General features: G+C 36.5%; 1 protein-coding gene across 1 annotated transcript in view; it reads right to left on the bottom strand.

Annotated features, from left to right (window-relative positions):
* Positions 1 to 15147, bottom strand: part of LOC144769667 (uncharacterized) — a 759350-nt gene that overhangs the window by 316499 nt on the left and 427704 nt on the right. Inside the window, exon 18 of the mRNA XM_078653842.1 lies at positions 11603 to 11671. Coding sequence (XP_078509968.1) covers positions 11603 to 11671 — 69 coding nt within the window. The remainder of the gene's footprint in view (positions 1 to 11602; positions 11672 to 15147) is intronic.

The raw sequence follows: 15147 nt of genomic DNA, 5'->3' as shown, positions 1-15147 counted from the left end.
TCTGACCCATTCTTTTAAAAAAATTACCCATTACAAGCCCCTACAAAACTCAACAACTGAGCAGTAAACAAATAGACAAAAACATATACAATTTAATTGACTTCAAAAGAATGTATATTGTAGTAAACACTTCTCACCCAAAACCCTCACCCACAACCCTCACCCAAAACCCCTATTAAACCAACATGATCAAAAATAAATAACGTTAAACTTAAAAATGTATTGGTAAAAATGTATTTGAATTATAACAAATAATAAAATACATTACATTAAAAAATAATTAAAACATTACCACCCCAAAATCCCTATAATACTGATCAAGTAAAAAAACATGACATTTATAAGTTAGGTACAAAAATATTACACTAAGCCATACTTATAAAAACACCCAATAAAATGAATAGACATTTAGAAAGAAACAATAATCAAGTAAGTTAAACATTAACATAAAAACATCTACAAACAGTATTCAATTCACAATGTTAATTTAATAGAGTTTTAAAACTTGTTATAAAATGAAAACCGATATACTTTCCTTTCATATCGAAAACTTCAATAGAATGCAGTCCATAATGTTATGAATTTGATATTATGTATTAACAAAATAGTGCCATCAATATTGAGGATCCACAAGTAAATATACACGTATTCATATCCTTGGAAATGAGCTCTGAGTTTGTTTTGATTCCTGACATGATAAATTATGATGCGTTAAAGATTGCCTGAAAGGTGTCTCATGCACCCTGGGGTAATTTCTGGATGCTCTTAGAAGGAGGGACCTCATTTATAGTTATAGAAGACAATGGGAACACACTTGTGTGTCCCCATGTTGTATGCTAAATTCTTCATCAAACGAGAAGAGTCAATGAAATGCTTTTAATTTATGGTATAGTAAAGACACAAGGTGGTCCCTGTGTCCCTTCGTGGACGGACCAAGAAGGCTGTGACCCCAAACTCAAAATATACCATCCAAAATAGGGGAGGAGTAATACGTTATTAAATCCAGTCCATGGGACAAGAGATGTTGACGTTTCATTTTAAGTAGCATAGCATCATCTCTCGAAATGGACGTGGAAGAATAAAATGAAGCTGTTTTGAAGACGGATCCATGCGCACTGGTTTATTGTTCTTACGATTATTCCAGCCAGTGTCCAGTCTGAAAAACTATGAAACTATGATCTTCAGATACTTTTCACAGAATTTTCCCTTTTCTCATTCAACTTGCTCTAAAGCACATTTTCGTGCACTCTCTTTTAGAGAAACTGTTGATTGATTTATCTTTGACATTTATATGTATTATGTATTTTGCTATTTCATAAAATAAGTGACTATAAATGTTAAGATTTTGTGTTTTCTCTCTGGTGTGCTGAGAAAAATATTCTCTCTCTTGTATAGCAAATATTTTGTGTCAAGAATTCAATGACTGATCAAATTGAATTTAGGGGTCACAGCCTTCTTGGTCAATCCAAGGGATGTCAGGACCATGTTGTGCCTTAACTACGTCGTACCAAGGCCGTTTGGTTTATCATAGGTCACCCCATTAGTTTGTAATGGTTTAATTTATGGTATGCACTTATTGATCCTAAAATTCGTAGAACAATGTTCTTTGACTCTGATTCTTGCTACACAGTGCCTTTTCTTATCCTGTAGATGTCTCATAATTTTTGACAAGCAGGCTTCAGGAATTTGTCCTCAGTTTTTGCAACATGAGTATTTGAGGTCCTTTACTTCTTAAAGTAATGTTTATGTTGTTCATAGTTTTTGGATGACTATTTGCTTATTAGCAATAGTTTTCATACTCTACTATGCTATCAAACCACCCCATTGAACAAAACACAATAATGGTTAAAACTGTATTTATTATTTTCTTTTTAAATACATTTATTCAACACTCCTTGGCCCTATCATTGGTCCTCGTGGTTCCACCCAAATCAGGAATTACAAGGACGGAAGGAAGGAATACTACCTTCTCAATCAGTCACCCTCTTACCTGAGAGCCAGTAAACTTACTTGGTGTAAATGGGTTAAACATATTGTGAACTATCGTGGGAATCAGCTGTGTTATTCTCAGTTCCTTTGACAATCCACCAGCAAACCAGCCACTCAAGCAATAGTATTCTGGAATGTTGAATACTTCCCCGGAGCACCCACCTCAAAAACAGAACTGCAGCCTTGAGCTCAATCCACACTGCTGAACAGTGAAACAAGGACACTTTTGTGTATCTTTGGGACAAGGCTTCAAGGAGCTGAGTCACAGCACTTGCAACCTTCTTTGTGTCCCCACCATCCCTCTAGATGGCTAGGCTTTCTCACACTGACCAACTACAGCTCATCACCTCTACGAAATTCAAACATTTGTGTGTAAAATAGGCCAATATCTGAGCCCACAACTTACCTCACTCTGAGTGTTTTCTTCCTGGGTCTGTGACTCTGGTGAGCTTTGAGTTTGTTGTGATTCCTGAATGGACAAAATATGATATGTTTATTTTCACATACAAGATGATGCACGCAGCACGGGTTACATCAGTAAACTCTCTCAGGAAGGGACTTACTGAAAGACAACGTGATCCCAACAATGAAACAGGTCTCAGGCTATTTTATCTTTATCTGGAATTTAATAATCATCATTGCAAAAATATAAGGTACACTTGGAAAGCAAATTGAATAGTTCTCATTTGATCCAAAGTCTGTGATAAAATAATTTACCTAACAAAGCTGATAGAAACTAACTTTCTGAATACCTACCCTTAGAGGTGTGATACCTACCCTGAATAGAGGGGTGGAGTAATTTTAATTACTACTGCTGGGGCCCCTGGTACTGAGGAGCCTAGGGGTGCTGATCACTGTACAAGTCTAAATAACTACATGGTTCTGAAACCAAGAGTCAGCCTGCTGATAGCTTGCCTGGACCTGGTAAACCTGTGCGAGCCATTGGTTGCAAGCTGACCAGCCTGAAAAGTCATGCATGGCTTGTAAGATCCACAATCTATAGCCATCAACTGGTTGTGTCTTGACATTGTAGGTGATAAATAATTACAGCCTGCTTACAACTTTGGTGGAGTGGCAGCAGGCAGCCAAGGTAGCGCCCTGCTGCCACACCAAAAATGTTGTCTGCACACTGCCTGGTGTTTAAACCTGCTGGGCAGTCCTGACATGGAAGTCCTGCGGTGGCAGTCCTGCGGTGGCAGTCCTGCGATGGCAATGCCTCGGCAGAGACTATTAAGTCCGAGCCATGAAAACTGTGAGGAAATTTGTAATATGCTTGAAAGTGCAGCAGCGGCAGCATATTGCGGGCCTCATACCACAGAAAGGCCGCCAGGGATTGCGGATCCGAGGTGGTAGCAGTGGTGCTTTGGCAGTCCGGCCGCCAAAGTCATAATACAATGTTCAGGTTGCCGGTTGAGGCGGTTGCCGCACCACCACTGTGGATTTGGCTGTCCTTTGGAAAGCCAAACTCATAATCAGGCCCTTGATGACCTAAACACAGAAATGTTCGATGATCCACTGAACGATCGAGTCAAAGACTGAGTTAAAGCTACAGCATCATTGTGGGAAAGACATCACCTCCCTCAGATTTGTTATAATTTTGTCAGGTTTAGAGATTTTAATCAATGCAAACAATGTAATCCACCAGATCCAACAAGCCCAACTAGAGGTTATAAAAATCTGTTATGCCTCAGTCTGCCATCATCTCCCTCCCTACAGAAAAAAGAACCATCAGCAACTGATTAAGGGCCTAATTATGAGTTTGGTGGGCCTGCAGTGGGCCGCCTCACCAGAACCCCACTGCAGAACCTCAAAATCTCGAGACAGACTGCTGCCAGATTCTGAGTTGAATCTGGTGCGGGTGGTCCTGCAGTGGCTGTCCCACAGTGGTGCCTTTCAAAGGCTCATATGTGAGCATTGAAAAGACGGTGCTGTGTGACCTTCAAAGCATGTTCTTGCACGGCATGGACTGTGTAGTCCATGTTGTGCAGGAACAGGGGGTGCATAACTGCAGGGGGGCCCACCATGTACCACCCTGCATGCACCCTTAGTGTCCCCACTGCCCTCTTTTTCATGGAGGGCTCACCACCATGAAAAGGGCCCCAGCCGCACTGACAGCCTATTAGAGCATCACACTGCTGCGCCACCACCGTGGATCAGTGATCCCCGGCGGTTGCAGGAGTCATGTAGCGGTCCCATCGCCTTAGTCATAATATGGCGGGTGGCCTTCCAGTCTGGCGTCCAGGGACTGTCACCATGTGTTGGACGATGGACTGCCAAACTCATGATTAGGCACTGAATTAATGTTTCTTTCTTATGCGCTTTTGATTGCTCTTTTTAACCTCAAGTAGGAAAGAAAGTTTGTTTACTGGTACAAACTCCAAGCCAACCCCAATCAGGTCATTTATTTCCTGATGCCTCTAAAAAGATACAAAAGTGGCATAGATATTTTTCAGACTTTCCTCTCACAGTCTATTTTTGCAATTCACCTTCTACTTAAATGTTGTTTTCAGGACATTATTTAAGGACAAGTGAAGCTTATTTTGGTTGTAATAAAAAGGTTGTTCCTGATATCAATTTCTCTTTCACAAGGGTTTTTTAATTTTCTTTTTCCTTTCAAACTGGGGGAATTTGCCCACTAATTCTGTTTTCCATATCATGAAAATCTAACAGCCCTACTGGTGTGGCACTAAATGATCAGAAAATATAGAATCAAAGCAATAAGATTTAATAAGTATGCAACAATTATACCACTCAAGTCACCTCAGTCATTAAGTCAGCAAGAGAGCAGACTCACATTAGACAATCATTGTTTATAAAAAGAGGATGAATCAAGCAGAGCACCATCCAGTGTAGTAATGGTTTGCCGCAATGGCATATGCCAAAGGACCCATTTACATGTCGCGGCCCAGCAGGCGGATGCACACCTAATAAAAAGGCTCTGAGTCAGCGTCCCACAGCCGCTGGTCGGTTATAGTTAAATCCCCTTTGATGCCCCAATATGGCAGGTAGATGGAAGGAAGATAGGGAGGGTTGGGAGGATGGGACAGATGGCCACCAGAATGGCCATATCTTAAGGCTGCACACCCTGTAGTCTCACCCAAGCTCACAGCCATGTGAAGGTACCTCTCCAGAAGCCATGCCTAGCAGGTTTAGAAAGGAAGACAACACAATTGCGCTAATAAAACAAGGCAAATGCTATTTTAGTTCGATTTGAAAATTAACGAGCTTGATTGCAGCAATGTTAGGTTCACTTGGAAAACCCATACATACTGGGTAAATGAATAATACGATCTTTCACAAATGTTTATGTCATTATCTTCAAGTTAAACAAATGTTCAATTATGGATGGGCTAGACAGTCCCTTACAGATGTGAATGTCACTGCACTCTGACAGCGCCCAATAAAGAAGTACTCGCACCCATGGCCAACCGTCCAAAATGCGCCAATAGTTAAAACAAACAAACAGGAGGGAGAAGCACTCACATAAACATATTGAAAAAAAGAGTCTAGTAAAGACCTAGATTAAAGCATGACATCTCTAATGAGAGCCACAAATCAGAGTTAGATAGAATTCAAATCAATAGATGCAGATGTGCTTCAACTTTAAAAGCACGGACAAGGATACAGTTAACCCTTTTCATCCCGTGACATTGGAACTTCCTCAGGGCTCTTAAGAAAATATAGGACAATACTTCAGAAACATTCACAATACAAAAGGCAACTACAAAATATAGGCATTGTGTATAGAATAGGCAAGCAAAGAACACAAAAATAAAGTTAAAAACAAAATATGATGAGCATTAAAACAGAAATATCTCATACAGTTACATTCCTGAAAACGTCCCAAAAGAAGACATTAAGGTGCAATTAGTAGTTTATATCAATACAACCATTTCACTGAATACAAAATAAAAAACGAGTTTGTTTGTTCATCTATGAACACATGCTTGTTTTTCCTATATAGATGGGCTGTGCATTTGGGATGCATTTGACTGTGCGATGCACGTCTTCTCCTATTTGTGTATTTTTTAGGGACTCGATGATACAACTCTACTGTTATGAATTATATGGCCTGTATAATTTCATATTACAAATGTGTGGTTTATGGTAAGCCACATCTCTATTTACATACTCATTAGGTCTATTTGGGATGAAGGTTCCGTATTGCCCACTATTCTGATGTTTGCGGTGGTTAGCTATACTCCGTTTTGATTTTTAGCGACCATGTTGTACAGTCTAGAACTGATGACTTCTATCTCCTCGACCACTTACACTCACCGCGGATTTCGGGGCTTTCTGTTTATGTTTGTCTGTACTATCCTTATGTTAATGATATCCTACTCATTTCCAGAACACACTGTTCTTAATGCGTATTCAATCAATACCATTTTTGTGTGCTTTTTAAAGGAAATTGATTATTCTTACTACAAGGAGGACCTACTTACAAATAACTCATCGAGAATGTCATATTATACACCTTAGATACTTGTGATAAGCGGAATATGGGTCAATGATTTAGTGCTGTGTGACTGTATGACAGACATAGGCTCATGCTTCTGAAGGAAGAAAACCTTTCCCTCGCACAAGTGATTTAATTGTTCATCTTCTTCTTCTTCTTAGATCAACTAATTTCAGTGTTATCAGTGCTGCTTTCAGAGCTACTACAATTCACCAAGATGTGTTGGGTCTATAGTAATTTAATATATACTTTCATGATTATCAGCTCTGTTTATATAAATGCAACATCGTGGGACAGGACATTACACTATTTTCTATATTTGGCGTTTAGTGGCTTCTTTTATTTACTTTGAATACAGGGAAATGATTGTATTGATATCAGACACTTCTAATTGCACCATAGTGTCTTCATTTGGGAGGATTTCAGAAATATAACCAAAGGTATGAGATTTTTCTGCTTTAATGCTGGTCTTATATTGTTTTTAATGTTGTTGTTTTTGTTCTTTGATGGTCTATTGTGTACATTATTGTTACAAGGTATAATCGTAGTCAGGAGGTAAATCCAAGTAGAGGCTTATTGTAAGTTACAAGATGATAGTTGTAGGTTACAAGCTGATTAATGGTTGGTTCAAGATCATTACATGGCTAGTTCATGGCCAATTCAGAGCCCCACCAGGAGCTGCATCTTCACAGCTCAGCCCACTCTCTCCAACAGTCATTCTTCCAGTCCACCAGGCACACCAACATTCCACACTGTCATCAGGCATTCTAAGGTTCCATACATACACACAAGCATACTGGCTGAGCAGCTGTAAATGCAAGCACAACATATCCTCTTTCCTTAAGGGAACACAGGAAACAAATAGTTACGACCCTGTGAGAGTATAACATATATGTATAGAAGAAATGATACAGGCAAAAAGCCAAAGATAAGAGAAAGAAAGACTAAACACAGACAAGCAGCAGGGAATAGGTGCAAAAGGAAGACATGGAAAGACACCTCCGTTTCCCTTGGGAACATTAAGAAAATAGATAGATGGTAAAGTGCAATAATTAACAATATTTCTTTTTTCCAATGAACTTTGGAAACTTTTTAACTAACAGTATACTACATTTTTTGTGTTTTTGTTTATCTTGTTATTTCTAACATGAATTTGTGTATTTTAAGTTTTAAATGAAGCTTTTATGATAACTTTTATCGAAATAGAGCCTTTTTGACTTGAATAAGTAACATGCTGAGAAGATAATAATAAAATAATATGTGGAATTGGGAGATTTAAACTAATCATCCATTTGTACGCACCACACTAAAGAAACACTCTAGAACATGTGGAATAGAGAACAGTAAAATGGTAATGCTGATGCTAAACACAAAACAAAGAGTACGTAGGGTGAAAACAGTGAGAAGGGTGTGCGCACAAGCCACACTGAACACTAGACCAAGTGTATAGAGACCAGCCCCTACACACAACCACCCTACAGCAGAAAACTCAATCTGAACTCAAAGCACTAGCAATACCAAGATAGTCACAATGTGAAGCAAAAACAGCTCTCACAAAATTTGTACCATTTAAGTAAAACACACAAATAAAGTGTGAATAAGGAAACGTATGAATTGCACTACAGACTTACTTAAATTGCTGCAAAAACCACTACAAGCATCACTGTACTACTTAAATTGCTGGAAAAATCATTACAAATATAGTATAACAGTCTTACTCAAATTGATGCAGTACAAATATAACAGCCTTACTTCAATTGCTGCTCATATCATAAAAAATATAACAGTCTTACTTAAATTGCTGCAATACAAATATAATAGTCTTTCTTAAATTGCTGCTAAAATCATCACTATAAATACTACAGTCTTACTAAATTGCTGCATGAGTCACTATAAGCATTACAGTATTACTAAATTGCTGCATAAATCATAACAAAAATAGTAATGACTTCTGTGAATACCGAAAGTCTTAAAGTTAGGATTTCTCTCAGATTAGGAGTATTAAAGTTAGGACTCCAAACTTTAGGACTACTAAATGACTTCAGTGAATACCGAAATGAGTAAGTGACTTTTGTGAATACCAAAATGAGTAAGTGCCTTCTGTGAATACCAAAATGGTAGTAAGTTTAGGAATTTGTCTTAAGTTAGTTCTGCGAATCGGGCTCTTAGACTTTACTGTACTTTAAGCTAATTTGCTTGCTTTTATAATTTTTTGCTGTACTTTAAGCTAATTTGTTTTCTTCTATATAATTTTTAGCTTTCAATAATTCATTTGTGAATCAATTGTAGATAAATAGGTATGATAAAATGTACTCATTTATGAAGAGACCTTTATACATATTAAACATAGAATAATATAACCAAAAGTGATATGTACATTTGTTAAGCAAACATAACAAATATCTACATATTTATAAACATAATTAATATACACATTTATACAAAGGAATACGCATGTATTGATTCATACATATAACTCAAATAAATGCTTATATACACAGGTATGTTCTGTATATTTATGTTTGAGTATAGTGGTTATGTGGGGAAGAGTCAACTTTTGAGTAGTCTTCTGAAGATAAGTAAGTCACCTCTACAGCAGGCCTTACAGCCCTAGGGCAGGGTGCACTAAAGTACATGTGAGGGCACATATGCATGAGCTTATTTGTCCCTGCAAAGCCTAATTCCATTGCTTTGAAAAGTAAGGAGTTAGGCCCATACAAGGGGTGGGGGAGACTGGACCCTATTCTATAATTAACAAAACACAAAATGCCTACACCCACCTTTTTTTAAAAAAGAAGCAAATTATTTAGAGCAATAGGACAAACACAATTTCTTACGTTTGACCTGGTATTTTATTTATACCTGTCTACTTCCGTATATTTCAATTATTTTTGTAGTTTATACAGAAAAGGAAAAAACATACATTCAATATATTTCAATTGGATCTATACAACACTATTTACAAGACAAAATATATGTACATTTCAAATATACAATTATCATACATTCTACATATAATACAAAATACAAACAAAGAGAGTAAATTAAAACAACATTTAACCAATAGAGCTAATCTATATCCATCGGCACATCCGAGGGACCTATTTGTAACATCAAGCGTTAAAACTGGCTGAGGCCGGTTGTCAAGTTGTCTTCTAACAGAAGTTTTGCTTCTTCTTTCTTGACTTTGTCTCTTGTCCTTCTTTTTTCATAGATATAGATTAGCTCTATTGGATAAATGTTGTTCTAATTTATTCTCTTTGTTTGTATTTTGTATTATGTACATATCTTTTGTCTTGTAAATAGTGTTGTATAGATCCAATTGAAATATATTGAATGTATGTTTTTTCCTTTTCTGTATAAACTACAAAAATAATTGAAATATACGGAAGTAGACAGGTATAAATAAAATACCAGGTCAAGCGTAAGAAATTGTGTTTGGCCTATTGCTCTAAATAATTTGCTTCTTTAAAAAAAAAAGGTGGGTGTAGGCATTTTGTGTTTTGTTAATTCCATTGCTTGGCATTGCAAGTGATCATGAAGCCATCTTAAAGACATGTTATCTTCACCGAAAATCATGGTGTTCTGTATCAAAGAAATAAAGACTGACCCTTTCCAAAATAGATGTGTTTTGTGATGTTTGCATTCATTGATTTTAATTTTATATATGCTGATTTTTGACTCTCATTCGAGATTTCAATGTTTGATCTAGGTCTTTGCTAAACTCTATTTTAGTTTTGAAGTAACAATGTTCTGCATCTTTTCCAGCACTCACAGCCAATGTGCTCTTATCTCCTCTATCCGGTCAATCAGAATCTCTGCTGAGATTCATGAAAAAAAGATGATGAATATTTTTGGAAGAACTTTCCTACATAAGATACAAGTATCTTGATGGCATTTTGAAGATCCTCTGCTGCTTTTGGAATAAGATACTCGGGCGACCATTTTCTTGGCTGGACCCAAGCCGTAGCTGCATGCAGTTTCCGGTTATGGAAAGTGTATGGTAAAGTCTTGGCGCCAGGGAGGGATGAGGGGTGCTGAATTTTCTGATCTCACGTCTTACATTTTTGACATTTCATCATTTTAAATCATGTGTCATGTCAGAAATATCATTAGTTTATAAAATGATACATTTCACAAAACAACAGATTAGCTTTAGTAGAAAATTGGACACTGAGGTTATATTAATTAATGTATTTCTTTTTTGTGATCTGTAAATTATGTTTGTAAATCACCATAGGCAATGTGCAGTGGCTCTTTAGGTATGAGCCAAAAGACAGTCTTTACAAAAACCCACAATATATTTTGTTACAGAGAAGTTATGGTTCTTTACTCAGAGGAGAAAACAATTGTGTGCTGAGGTCGGACGGTCATGGTGTCCCGTGAATGTCCTTTTGGCAAGCTGGGTACGCTTGGTGAGCCTATTCCTACACCTCGGGTGCAGGCTGCGAAAAGTCCTTTGTGGAGACCCTTTCTTTCCTGTCGCCCGGAAATCTGGCTTCTGCTGCTGGAACAGTTGCCTCGTTTTGGAACTAGAGGAGGGGTTCTGTTTGGTGGTAAACCCTGAGGCGGTTGAGACTTATGTAATTCGCCCAAAGTTGGACTTGAGTGAGTGGTCCTGGGGTCATGCCTTACGCACCAGTGGGGACCCAGTCTACTCGCTCATTAGACTGTCCTCCCCTTTCCTAAGACTGTGCTCCCTCTTCATCAGACTATCTTCCCCACAGGGGTGTAGTCAGCCAATACTTCCCCCGTGGACCATCAGCAGAGGGGGCCAAAGTCATATAGACCATAGCCCAGTTATGGCCACACTTTGTTTTGGGCAAGGGCAAACTCCATATTAGCTAGAAATGCATAGGCAAGCTAAATGGAATTTATGTAGAATAATTTGTTCAAACTGAATCAAAAATGTACTTTCAAGGTTAGTTATAAATATTGTGACCTTTTTTGTAAGATTCACTAAAATGTTTTCTCTAAAAAACATTTACCCAAATTATTTTTAATCATTTCGTTTTTCTCCCAATAATTTTCTACCCAAAGACGTACATCTGAGAACTATATATATAATTGACACACATGTATACTAGAATACATATTTTAAAGCAATAATATGACTTCCGTTTATTCAAAATGACGGAAAGGAAATTTAGTTACCTCTCCCAGCCCGTCTGTTCCCTCATCCGCATTTTCAGATGATGTCAGTTTCTGCTGACTTGATGATCTCTGAATACAAGAATGGAGAACTAAAAACTGAGTCACAAAAACCAAAATGTTTCAATCTTGTTAGGGTAGATCTATAGTGGGGCAGAGGATGACAAGCTGTTTGCGATGTCAAGGAAAGCAAAGGCACCAGATGCAATTAAAATAAATAAGAAAAATTGCAGCCTTCAAGCTGCACAAAGACTATGCTCTCCATTCCCAGTAAAAACATATGAGATTTGTTACTCTCCACACTTCTCACTGTGAACAAACAGGAAGCTGTACCTGCAGAAGTTGTATTTTTTGGTTCCATTAACAATTCAATGACTTTATGTAGCTCAGGATGCGGGCATGTGCCTATGAATGTGACTCATATAGCACAAACAGAGCGCCAAAGGAATACAAGGTTGTACATAGTAGGCGGCTAATGGTCAGAAGCCCATATTTACATCGAGAAGAAGTGGGATATTTTCTCAAGTGTTAGGGTTTACAATTGAGAAAAGATTACTGAGGTGCGCCTTAGAGAGCGGTTCAGAGAAAGCTGTGGCAGAGAGGCCAGTAGGAAAGAAACAAAGTTGAGAAGTGGAGGCAGTGGAAACCCTTCAAAGGCAGCCTGCCATCTGGGTGGATACCCTTGGATGATAGGTTAACACAACTACATTGAAACATGGTAGTACATCAGGGTTAACAACAGTGCATCCCTACCAGATGGGACATCCAGATTAAGGGCAGTACATCCAACCCGAATAATTCTAAATGACTTCTTAGCAAACTGGCATACATCAAACCTGCTGTTGTCAGATCGCCAACCCAAGGATAAGTTGCTACCCATCCAATGTTCATGTGTGGCTCTACTATACCTTCAATTTCTTCATTTTCTTCATTCCTTTACTCTTTGGTTGACCTTTCTGTGAATCCTACAGAGCAAAAATACAGACTGAGAGATACAAATGGTTTTCCAACTGATTCATCCTAGATGGTTGTATATAATTTATTCAATTTCACTTTGCATTATTGTAAGCGATTACTTGACATGTACGCAAGCTCAGCCCAATTGGCCCAAACCGGCACATAGAAGAAAATACTATGTGTACATTTAGGGGATACTGCAACAGCCTGTTGTGGTCTAAATACTGCGGTACAACAAGATTGTTGCTAGAATATGGACTACAAGAAAATTGTGAAAAGAACATATATGTACGCATAAATGCACTATACTTAATTCCACCTCCTGATGATATGTATACCGTCAAGTTATATAGATGTGAAATTAAGAATAGTAAAGCTCTGTATTCTTACTTTCACAATATTTTGGTGGTTGATAATCTGACATTTATTCCATTTTGTAACACATATGATAACTTTGAAACCACTGTTCAACACAGACATTAACGTTGACGATTTCTGTTTATATAAAATACTTTCAGTCTTTCATTGTTTAGCCTTAATAACCTATGAGGTCCTATATGTGAATGCTTCCATTAATGTTAAATTTATTATCAATATGGCAAACAACATAAATATTGATTCAAAACTATTTTGTGCCATCAATACAATGCCAACAATATTGTCATTAAAAACATTTCGTGGAACAGAATATCAATCACAACAATATTGTTTTTTGCATATAATATACTTTTAAAGACTATTTATTTATTTATTATTGTTTCCTTTAATAGAGTTGTAATAACAATCGGAAGAGCCTTCTCCTTCGTCACAGCAAAGACCAGGAAAGAGCTCCCAGTCAACATCAGAGGCTCCCTAACTCTGCACACCTTCAGGAGGAGCCTCAAGACCTGGGTCTTCGACTGATCCGGAGCTGCATCACCGCCCGAACACCTGCGGCTTGAGACCCTCTCGGGTGAGTGGAGAACTTTATAAACCCCTGATTGATTGATCATTTTTAATTATTCAAATGTGTATTAGTATATTTACTGTAGAAGTTAGTATTGCTAGTTTAATGGTATCATTTTATACTATACTTTGTAATTCTACATGTGTAACTTAATTTTTCAAATGTATTTAGTAATTTATAATGCATTGATGGGTTGTTAGGTTTGTAGAGGAATAGGTTGGGAAGTTATTAAATTATAGTTTGTTTTTTAAAGTTGATTTTTAAGATGTAAATTAAATCATTAATTGGCTATTAATGATGCAAATGGTTTAATTGTTTATTTGATATTGTATTTACTCATCTTTAATTTGTGAATTGTAATATGCATTTGTTTAGATTTTCTAGTTTAATGAGTAATTTATCTGTTAGTAGTGGGGTGTTGGGTTTCTAGGAGAATGGGGGTGGAAGTTAATTGCAGTATAAACGGAGGTGTAAATTACTGGTTTATAATATTAATGATTTTTTATTGAAAACTAAACATGTAATTGGTTATTAATTTTGTGATTTGTTCATTAGATAAATTGGTATTTTATTTATTCTGGTTCAATTGGTAATGTATAATTTATTTTTACAACATTTGCTTAGTAATTTACAGTTTAGTAGCCAGTTGTTGGGCGTATAGGGCAATATGGTGCGAAGTTAACAACATTATAAATTATGTTCTTTTGTTCTTTTTATTTAAATTACATTTATAAATATATACTTGGTTATTCATTATATCAATGTGTTATCTGATTAAATATTATATTATTTTTTTAATTTGTAATTTATAATTCATACTTAGTTTAATTAGTAAGTTATATTATAGCATTGCAATGCTGGGTTTGTATGTAGAAAAATAGTCTGGGGAATTATTTCAATTATAATTATTTTGTAATTAATTGTTTATGTTATTTAACTATAATAATGGATGTACGTCGTTACAACACATGCTTTTACAACGCATGCCTTTACGACGCAAGTTTTACAACGCAAGTTGTTACAATGACTTGCGTTGGGGGGCGCTGGATAGTGAATAGTTTAATTTACTGTTCCAACTCCAGTCCCCGTGGATAGTAGGGAAGGTGTTGGATAGTAAATTAAAACTATTCCCTATCCTAGAGCGCCCCCAGCCCAAGTCGTTGTAAAAGTTGCGTTGTTATGGTTGCGTCGTAAAGGTACTTCGTTGTAAAAGTTGCGTTGTAAACGCTGTTCCCCATAATAATTTATAAATAATTGTTATCTTTTATATGTTTTTTATTATGTGAATTTGTGTTATTCAACTTATTTATTAATTGATTAAGAAGTGCATTGAACAATACTTGTAAAGTGCAATTTATATTCATTATTTCTCAAAATTATATTTGTTTTATTAAAGTAGCATTTTAGACTATTATTATTTTCTTTATATATTCATTTATTTTTGTGTTTGAATTTTTTAGGTTGTGTAGGGGAAAGAGAATTTTATTTAAAAGTTTCATTTATTTGAAGGTTTATTTTATGTTTTATTATTATTGTTATTTTATTCTATATATACAATGTGTTTCAATTTATTGTAATACTTTTATGCTATTAGGTATTTACATGTTTTAAAAAAATGTATTATGCGTTGGAATGGTACATTCAA

The sequence above is a fragment of the Lissotriton helveticus genome, chromosome 7 (assembly GCF_964261635.1).
Source record: "Lissotriton helveticus chromosome 7, aLisHel1.1, whole genome shotgun sequence".
Classification (NCBI taxonomy): domain Eukaryota; kingdom Metazoa; phylum Chordata; class Amphibia; order Caudata; family Salamandridae; genus Lissotriton; species Lissotriton helveticus.
The sequence above is the reverse complement of the archived record's forward strand: the minus strand, read 5'-3'. Positions and strand labels throughout refer to the sequence as shown.